General features: G+C 33.9%; 2 protein-coding genes across 2 annotated transcripts; both read left to right on the top strand.

The window, feature by feature from the left end:
- Positions 1-1508: 1508 nt before the first annotated feature.
- Positions 1509-2543, top strand: LOC149242628 (F-box/kelch-repeat protein At2g44130-like). Its single transcript, XM_089370915.1, has one exon. The coding sequence runs from the start codon at positions 1509-1511 to the stop codon at positions 2541-2543; it is 1035 nt and encodes a 344-aa protein (XP_089227041.1).
- Positions 2544-8456: 5913 nt separating this feature from the next.
- Positions 8457-9344, top strand: LOC149242627 (F-box/kelch-repeat protein At2g44130-like). The gene has a single exon (XM_089370914.1). It carries the CDS (start codon positions 8457-8459, stop codon positions 9342-9344), a length of 888 nt encoding a protein of 295 aa, XP_089227040.1.
- The last annotated feature ends 564 nt before the right edge of the window (positions 9345-9908 follow it).

Genomic DNA, 9908 nt, shown 5'->3' with positions numbered 1-9908 from the left:
TAGTCGTGAATATCCATAATTAAAAATCTTATTATGCTGCAAGTACTAAGATTTTTTGTGATTATTAATGAAATTTAAATATGGTTACCAATTTATTATTTTAATTTATATGGTGAAATGGATCTTAATTTACGGGTACCATTTAATCTTATATATTTTGATGTGATAGATGTGTAGATATATCTCAAAACTAATTATAATATTTTTTCTTTTAAATATAATAAAAAATGTTATAAAATTAAATTCAAAGAAAATATCTATGAAATATTTTGAGTGTGAAATGAGAGATGGTTTTTTGGCATGTTGTATTGATAAGCCATGTTATTGTAACAAAGCCTATCCACATGTTAATAATATCCATGGCAAAGTGGATAATACGTATATTGTAAATTCTTTTAGTGTAAAAAGTTATTGGTAATTTTATTAACCACCATAGATACATCTTACTTTGGATCTACCAAGGGCCAAGAGGGATCAAATATCTTTTCACTCTATACTCACTATATTTGATCCCTCTCTGTGCTTTTAGTAGAACGAGACAAAAGATGTTTCTATGTTGGTTTAATTCCCCCTTTTAAATAGGCTACATGAGGCGAATATCATGGAACAATACCATTGATTGTCAATAGCAAGGGTCAATACTATGTGCCATCTTTATTTTTATTAATATTAATATTAGGGTTAATACTGTTTATTTGCATGGTATTAATAATAATTTGGTCCATGGTACTAAAATGGTATTAGGGCCAAAGACTTCACCTAAATAAAACCTCTTTTTTAAATCTTCCTAAATAGAAAGAGGTTTATAAACTAAATACACAAAGAGGTTTTATTTATTTACCATCTCTCTAGTTTATTTTTGTTTTTATTTATTTACCATACCTTTGGAGTAAGTATAAAAAGAGGTTTTATTTATTTACCATATCTCCACCTTATTTATATTTTTATTTATTTACTATACCCTTTTTTTGGGTGTTCATAAACCTCTTTATATTTTAAATTTATATTGTGTTTATGTATAATAATAATTAGATTGATTTCTAAATAGAGCCGACATTATATTAAAAATATTAAATGTTAAACATTATGAGTTAAATATTTACATTTACATGTTTATGTAAGAAAGATATATATATATATAACACCTTATATTGGTGAGTAAAGTCCAGTCATGCTCATGTGGTGGAGTCCGGTCATGTTCATGCGGAGGTAATGAACGATTTTGCATAGAGCATTGCCCTGTCAAAGAGTTGATTGGTCAAACTTATCTTAAATGCCTCCTTATATTAGGAATTAAAAAATTATATATTTTCATATTACGAATAAATATCGATATAACGAACTCCGTTTCCTGTGGGTTTGAAGAAATATAGACATCGACCCTTTATATAACCGTCACTTTTATATTCGGAGGTACCATCGTTCACTTTCATATTTATTTCTTTATGTGCGATAAAGCTCTGGGTAAACTCGATCGATCAGGAAATTGGTGTGTTTGAAGTGCCCTAATGGACGTGATTCCCAGGGATGTCCTTCGGCAGTGTTTTGTAAGAATGCCTTACACATCAATCGATACCCTGAAAGCTGTGTGCAAAAGCTGGGAGGCTATACTCAGTAGCCCTACGTTCTATGCTGACCGGAAGAAATGTGGGACGAGCGAGCAACTTATTTGCTGGATTCAAAAAGACAGAAATCACAGATATATGTATCCCCTCTTTGTAGTGACAGTATACGATCCTGTGAAGGGCACCTTCGAAAGGCTACCTCCAATTGATGATCCCGACAATACTAGAATACCAGTATGGTGTCAGTGCGTGGCTGTGAATCGGAAGCTACTTCTCATTGGCGGAATGCACCCGTCCAGGGCAACTTTGATGAACAGTGTTTACATTTATGACTTTGAGTCTGCCAGATGGAGCCGCGGAGCAGACATGCCTACACCACGATCATTCTTTGCGTGCTCTGTGTCTTCTTCCACCGGACTCGTCTACGTCGCTGGCGGTTTCGGCGAGCGTGACACCACCCTTGCAGCTGCAGAAGCATATGACGTGGAGAAAGACAAGTGGGAAATTTTGCCCCCGATGATCGAACCGCATGGCCAGGGATGCAGCGGTGTTTTCATGGATGGTAAATTCATGGTGTTAGACGAAGGCCAAAGTGGAGAAGTTTTCGATCCGAGTGAGGGAACGTGGAGAATGACGGAGCATTGGTGGAACTTTAGGGGAGAAATAAGGAGAATCTGTGTGGTTTCTTCTTCTTCTTGCGGGGGGCTGTACGTGTTCACTGAACAAGGGGTGGAGAGGTATGATGTTGAGAGGGATGTTTGGAGTGTGGTAGCTTACTTTCCGAATCCCCGCGATATTCTCTTCCTTACGTGTGCTACACAGTGGCGTGACCAGATTTTTGTCAGCGGTTTAGATGCCCTAGGAAAGCACATCTCTTATCTGTTTAATCCGTCAACCAGGGAGTTCACGAAAGTTAACACTGATGGTGGGAAGGTCTTTGCAGGCATGACCATATCTGCAGCGACCGTGGAGATTTGAATCTAATTTTTAGGTGCACGGAGCCTGGCTTAAGACTTTGATGTGAAATGCTGTGTCATCAATATTTTTTAATCATGTTGTGTGGTGTTCGAGTCTATATTAGGCATGGACTAGTCTAAGGATAAGGAAATGTTCTCTATGATGTTTTTTTAAAGTAGTTTTTGCTTTGTTAATTTGTGCTTAAGATATAGTCATGTCTCATTGGAGGGGGTAAACATGGATTATGGAACTCAACCCAAGTGTCCCTTTTAATGAAAAGATGATATTTATGTTTAATATTATAAGTTAACCATCTACAGATGAGAAGAAAGGCTTAATAATGTCTTTCCAAATTATTGATCCATTTGTATGGGGCATCAACTATTATTTTTTAATGATTTGTATGGATTGAATGAAGGCTTTCTTTGGAGATGCCAATTTCTTCACGGGTTTGTCTCTCTCTCTTATGAATCCATATTCATTAGGCAAATATTATCACAGAGAATGTCTTTTAGCCTATGAGAAATGATGTTGAAGATGATTTTAAACTGAATTACATAAGGATATGGGTTTGAACTATTCAAAGGAGAAAATGTTCCCATTTTGGAATTAGAGTAATAAATGTGGAATTAAAACTAAGTAAGGTCTGACCTAACATCATGGAGTATTCTATACTTTAAAAAAATCATCTCCACAAGATGATAACAAGGCTTGTAAATAGAATCAAGTTGTTGGTGATATCAAGGAGCCCTCTATAAACAATGGGACACACAAAGACCATGAATTACATGAAAATGACTCCCCTATATTAATTGGACACCTTGCTTGTTAGCACTTAGAGAATACCAAAGAGATGGAATCTAGAAGTAAGTTGTTATTGTGTTTTTATTGTATAACAATAGGCCATATATCTTCTAGTTTCTCAAGTGAAGTTTCTTATGAAAGAGAGATATGTTCATCTAGTAGTAGTAAAACATGATCTACTTTGGTAGCAATAATAGATCCATAAACTTCTCTACAAGATAATGGGTGCACCTCTAGTGGAAAGGAAGGAAATATACCTATTGTATCTACATGAGAATCCCTAGACTCAATAATGAAACAAGCTATTGAAAAAATTGTGAGTGAAATAGGAACTAGTTCTAAATCTAGTAGCCCCTTTATTGAATTAGAAGATATGGATGAAAATAAACATTTTAAAAGGAAACTCATACCATCTTATGAGGAAATTAAGAATCCTAAAGCCTCAATTTAGAAGCCACTGGTAGATATTGTTGTATTAAAATATTATCTGTCCACATATCATATCTCTAATGCTCTAGAGGGGATTCAAAGTAGCCTAGCTAAGGCTAAGACAAGTCCAGATTGTGAAAGTGATTATGTAGTAGCATATAAAGGTAAAAAACCTATTAGTTTTGTAATAGTAAAAGGGCCAATGAGTGTTACAGTAGCACAACAACATGAATACAAACATGTTATCAGTGATGATAAAGCCAAAAGTAAGCAACCCCTCAAGTTTCTTTTTATTGTGGTGAAGCAAGAAATTATGCTTCTAATTGTCCAAAGAAGAAGGAAAAGATGCTTCAAAAGGAGAAGAAAATATGTAGTTTTGGCCACAAACATGAATTACTAAGAGAAGTAATTTGAATAGCCACACATAGAGTTCCTTTTCTCGTCAAGGAAAAAAATATTCAAAGCAAAAACAGACCGAGAGAAACATTTAATGAATATTTTAGCAGAGGATATGCTGAGAAATATGATAAGTCCTTTCCCAGTTTTTAAATAATGTTTAATACTACATGTAGTTTCTTGTGAACTTGGAAAGGTACCCCCTTTATTAAATAATGAAAATAGAAGCTTATCCCGTAGGGAGGACCAACTAGAACAATTTCATAACAACAATAAAAGGACCTTGTAAAAACAACTAGGAAACCTTCATAGACGTGAGGGTTATAGAAAATCAATAGATAAAAGTCTAATATTCTTTTGGTGGATCTCATTAATAGTATTAATTGTATTCTACTCATTCCTCCAATAATACGTATATTGTGAATTTTTTTAGTGTAAAAAGTTATTGGTAATTTTATTAACCACCATAGATACATCTTACTTTGGATCTACCAAGGGCCGAGAGGGATCAAATATCTTTTCAATCTATACTCACTATATTTGATCCCTCTCTGTGCTTTTAGTAGAACGAGACAAAAGATGTTTCTATGTTGGTTTAATTCCCCTTTTAAATAGGCTACATGAGGCGAATATCATGGAACAATACCATTGATTGTCAATAGCAAGGGTCAATACTATGTGCCATCTTTATTTTTATTAATATTAATATTAGGGTTAATAATGTTTATTTGCATGGTATTAATAATAATTTGGTCCATGGTATTAAAATGGTATTAGGCCCAAAGGCTTCACCTAAATAAAACCTCTTTTTTGAATCTTCCTAAATAGAAAGAGGTTTATAGACTAAATACACAAAGAGGTTTTATTTATTTACCATCTCTCTAGTTTATTTTTGTTTTTATTTATTTACCATACCTTTGGAGTAAGTGTAAAAAGAGGTTTTATTTATTTACCATACCTCCACCTTATTTATATTTTTATTTATTGACGATACCCATTTTTTGGGTGTTCATAAACCTCTTTATATTGTAAATTTATATTGTGTTTATATATGATAATAATTAGATTGATTTCTAAATAAGACCGACATTACATTAAAAATGTCTGTAAGTGATTGGGATGAAATTTATATTGTTGGGATCATCTCAACGAGGTGAATGCAATGATGTTTCCTATTTGAAGTTTTGAGAAAGTTGGAAAAAGTTAAAATTTTAGACCCGATTCCCATAATCATACCTTGATAGTTGGGTGAGCGTAAGAAACACCTCCTCTAACTCTGGTTGGGTTATCTAGTTGGGTTCTGGGGTTGGGGGTGTGTTTTACAAGTCAATTTAGCATCTTTAAGTCACTGTAGGAGAATTGAAGAAAAGGTTGCCACAGGTACATAATTTCCTACATGATCACAACTTATCTTATTAGTCTTTTATTCCATCATTCAATTTAGTTTTGTGCAACAATAGAGTACTATTGATTTCCTTGCAACATAGGGTAGTCCTTTGACTACAACAAGTATATTTTAAATTCCTACAACTTTTTGTTCTTGCCTTTCCATTCCCATAGCTTTATTTTATTTTACTTCATGTAGCTTTATTATTGTTATTTCAATTCTTTCACTTTTATTCTTGTATTATCACCTCCTATGATGCCAGGCCAAATGAAGTGGCCATTGATTGGCATAACCACTCCTCTCACTTGATGACAAAGATAATTGTTTCATATATTAGTATGCATTGAGAAGAGGAAAAATATTAATTGCATATACAATGTATAATACTAGTTCTTTGAGGGTGTTGAATCCATATATGTAGTAAACAAACAAATTCAAACCACATAAATCAAGATTTAGCCACAAATTGTTTTGCGAGATTTGGGCCAAAAATGGCTAGTAAACTCCAAAAAGTCGCACTTAAAGACTAGTCCCTTTTTTATTATTATTGTTAGAAAAAAATAAATTGATCTTTTATATCATTAATATTTTATCATCTTCACATTGTAATTAATAATAATAAATAAAACACACAACCTAAAATTTAAAAATCTAAATATAAAACACTTATAATGAGTTGAGGATATAATAGAGAATGTGTTGTGATAAAGTTAGCCTAGATCCATCTTAAGTCTAGATCTATGTGTGCCTAGAGGGATCAAATCTCTCAAGGTGAAAACTTCTTTTCTCATCTCAACATTTGAAGAAAGGTTTGCACCTTGAGAAATTTGATCCCTCTCAAATCTTGATAGATCCAAGATCCATCCTAAGTCTAGATCTATAAGTGCCTAGAGGGATCAAATTTTTCAAGGTGAAAACATTTTTTCTCAACCCAACATTCAAAGAAAGGTTTGCACCTCAAGAAATATGATCCCTTTGAAAAGCTTGATACATTGAGAATTAAGATGGATATGGGTTGTTTAAATATTAAGTTTATTTTTTAGTTTAATTTTTACTTTTATATAATTTCAGTGAGACAAAATGTTTTAATTAATATTTTTTTTTTATATGTAATTTGACCTAGTCAAAATGATAGATAACATAATATAAGTGGACCTTACAAGAAATTGAGAGTTTCTTCTTGGGAAAAAAATCTTAGTGCCTCTGGGGAAAAAAATGTAATAAAATTAAATTAGAAAAAAATATATTTATAAAATATTTTGATTGTGAAATGAGGGACCGTTTTTGGGCAAGTGGTATTGATGAGCAATAGTAATGGCTCATGGTATGGTATGGTTTTTGGGCAAGTGGTATTGATGAGCAATAGTATTGGCTCATGGTATGGTATGGTTAATAATATTCATGATAAGCTAGTCGTGAATATCCATAATTAAAAATCTTATTATGCTGCAAGTACTAAGTTTTTTTGTGATTATTAATGAAATTTAAATATGGTTACCAATTTATTATTTTAATTTATATGGTGAAATGGATCTTAATTTACGGGTACCATTTAATCTTATATATTTTGATGTGATAGATGTGTAGATATATCTCAAAGCTAATTATAATATTTTTTCTTTTAAATATAATAAAAAATGTTATAAAATTAAATTCAAAGAAAATATCTATGAAATATTTTGAGTGTGAAATGAGAGATGGTTTTTTGGCATGTTGTATTGATAAGCCATGTTATTGTAACAAAGCCTATCCACATGTTAATAATATCCATGGCAAAGTGGATAATACGTATATTGTAAATTCTTTTAGTGTAAAAAGTTATTGGTAATTTTATTAACCACCATAGATACATCTTACTTTGGATCTACCAAGGGCCAAGAGGGATCAAATATCTTTTCACTCTATACTCACTATATTTGATCCCTCTCTGTGCTTTTAGTAGAACGAGACAAAAGATGTTTCTATGTTGGTTTAATTCCCCCTTTTAAATAGGCTACATGAGGCGAATATCATGGAACAATACCATTGATTGTCAATAGCAAGGGTCAATACTATGTGCCATCTTTATTTTTATTAATATTAATATTAGGGTTAATACTGTTTATTTGCATGGTATTAATAATAATTTGGTCCATGGTACTAAAATGGTATTAGGGCCAAAGACTTCACCTAAATAAAACCTCTTTTTTAAATCTTCCTAAATAGAAAGAGGTTTATAAACTAAATACACAAAGAGGTTTTATTTATTTACCATCTCTCTAGTTTATTTTTGTTTTTATTTATTTACCATACCTTTGGAGTAAGTATAAAAAGAGGTTTTATTTATTTACCATATCTCCACCTTATTTATATTTTTATTTATTTACTATACCCTTTTTTTGGGTGTTCATAAACCTCTTTATATTTTAAATTTATATTGTGTTTATGTATAATAATAATTAGATTGATTTCTAAATAGAGCCGACATTATATTAAAAATATTAAATGTTAAACATTATGAGTTAAATATTTACATTTACATGTTTATGTAAGAAAGATATATATATATATAACACCTTATATTGGTGAGTAAAGTCCAGTCATGCTCATGTGGTGGAGTCCGGTCATGTTCATGCGGAGGTAATGAACGATTTTGCATAGAGCATTGCCCTGTCAAAGAGTTGATTGGTCAAACTTATCTTAAATGCTTCCTTATATTGTGAATTAAAAAATTATATATTTTCATATTACCAATAAATATCGATATAACGAACTCCGTTTCCTGTGGGTTTGAAGAAATATAGACATCGACCCTTTATATAACCGTCACTTTTATATTCGGAGGTACCATGGTTCACTTTCTTGTTTATTTCTTTATGTGTGGTAAAGCTCTGGGTAAACTCGATCGATCAGGAAATTGGTGTGTTTAAAGTGCCCTAATGGACGCTATTCCGATGGATGTCGTTCGGCAGTGTTTGCTAAGGATGCCTTACACATCACACGATACGCTGAAAGCTGTGTGCAATAGCTGGGAGGCTATGGTCAGTAGCCCTACGTTCTATGCTGACAGGAAGAAATGTGGGACGAGCGAGCAGCTTATTTGCTTGATTCAAAAAGATATCAGGAATCACAGAGATATGAATCCCCTCTTTGTAGTAACGGTATACGACCCTGTGAAGGGCACCTGGGAAAGGCTACCTCCAATTGATGATCCCCACAATACTGGAATACCAGTATGGTGTCAGTGCGTGGCTGTGAATCGGAAGCTACTTCTCATAGGCGGATTCCACCCGTCCAAGGCAAGTTTGATGAAGAGTGTTTACATTTATGACTTTGAGTCTGCCAGATGGAGCCGCGGAGCTGACATGCCCACACCTCGATCATTCTTTGCCTGCTCTGTCTCTTCTTCCACCGGACTTGTCTACGTCGCTGGCGGGATCGACGAGCGTGGTAGCCCTCTTGCAGCTGCAGAAGCATATGACGTGGTGAAAGACAAGTGGAAAATTTTGCCTCCTATGATCGAACCCCACGGCCATGGATGCCGCGGTGTTTTCATGGATGGTAAATTCATGGTGTTAGACGAAGGCCAACCTGCAGAAGTTTTCGATCCGAGTGAGGGAACGTGGAGAATGAGGGCACATTGGTGGAATTTCGTGGGAGAAGTATGGAGAAGTTGTGTGATTTCATCTTCTTCTTCGGAGTTGTACGTGTTCACCGAACAACAGGTGGAGAGGTACGATGTTGAGAAGGACGTTTGGAGTGTTGTAGCTTACTCTTCCGAATCCCCTCGATATTCACTTCTTTACGTGCGCTACACAGTGGCGTGACCAGATTTTTTTCAGCGCTTTTGGCCGCCTAGGAAAACACATCTCTTATCTGTTTAATCCGTCAACCAGGGAGTTCACGGAAGTTAACCCTGATGGTGGGGAGGACTTTGCGGGCATGATCCTATCTGCAGCGACCGTGGAGATTTGAAAGTAATTTTTAGGTGCACAGACTTTGATGTGAAATGATGTGTCATCAATAGTTTTTTAATCATGTTGTGTGGTGTTCGAGTCTATATTAGGCATGGACTAGTCTAAGGATAAGGAAATGTTCTCTATGATGTGTTTTTTATTTTTTTTTAAAGTAGTTTTTGCTTTGTTAATTTGTGCTTAAGATATAGTCATGTCTCATTGGAGGGGGTAAACATGGATTATGGAACTCAACCCAAGTGTCCCTTTTAATGAAAAGATGATATTTATGTTTAATATTATAAGTTAACCATCTACAGATGAGAAGAAAGGCTTAATAATGTCTTTCCAAATTATTGATCCATTTGTATGGGGCATCAACTATTATTTTTTAATGATTTGTATGGATTGAATGAAGGCCTTATTGGGAGATGCCAA

The sequence above is a fragment of the Pinus tabuliformis genome, chromosome 8 (genome assembly GCF_031772625.1).
Source record: "Pinus tabuliformis cultivar Carrire ecotype Pingquan chromosome 8, CPIR1, whole genome shotgun sequence".
Classification (NCBI taxonomy): Eukaryota; Viridiplantae; Streptophyta; class Pinopsida; order Pinales; family Pinaceae; genus Pinus; species Pinus tabuliformis.
The sequence above is the reverse complement of the archived record's forward strand: the minus strand, read 5'-3'. Positions and strand labels throughout refer to the sequence as shown.

Coding starts and splice junctions, on each gene's coding strand:
- LOC149242628 (XM_089370915.1), top strand. CDS start 1,509: ATGGACGTGATTCCCAGGGATGTCCTTCGGCAGTGTTTTGTAAGAATG.
- LOC149242627 (XM_089370914.1), top strand. CDS start 8,457: ATGGACGCTATTCCGATGGATGTCGTTCGGCAGTGTTTGCTAAGGATG.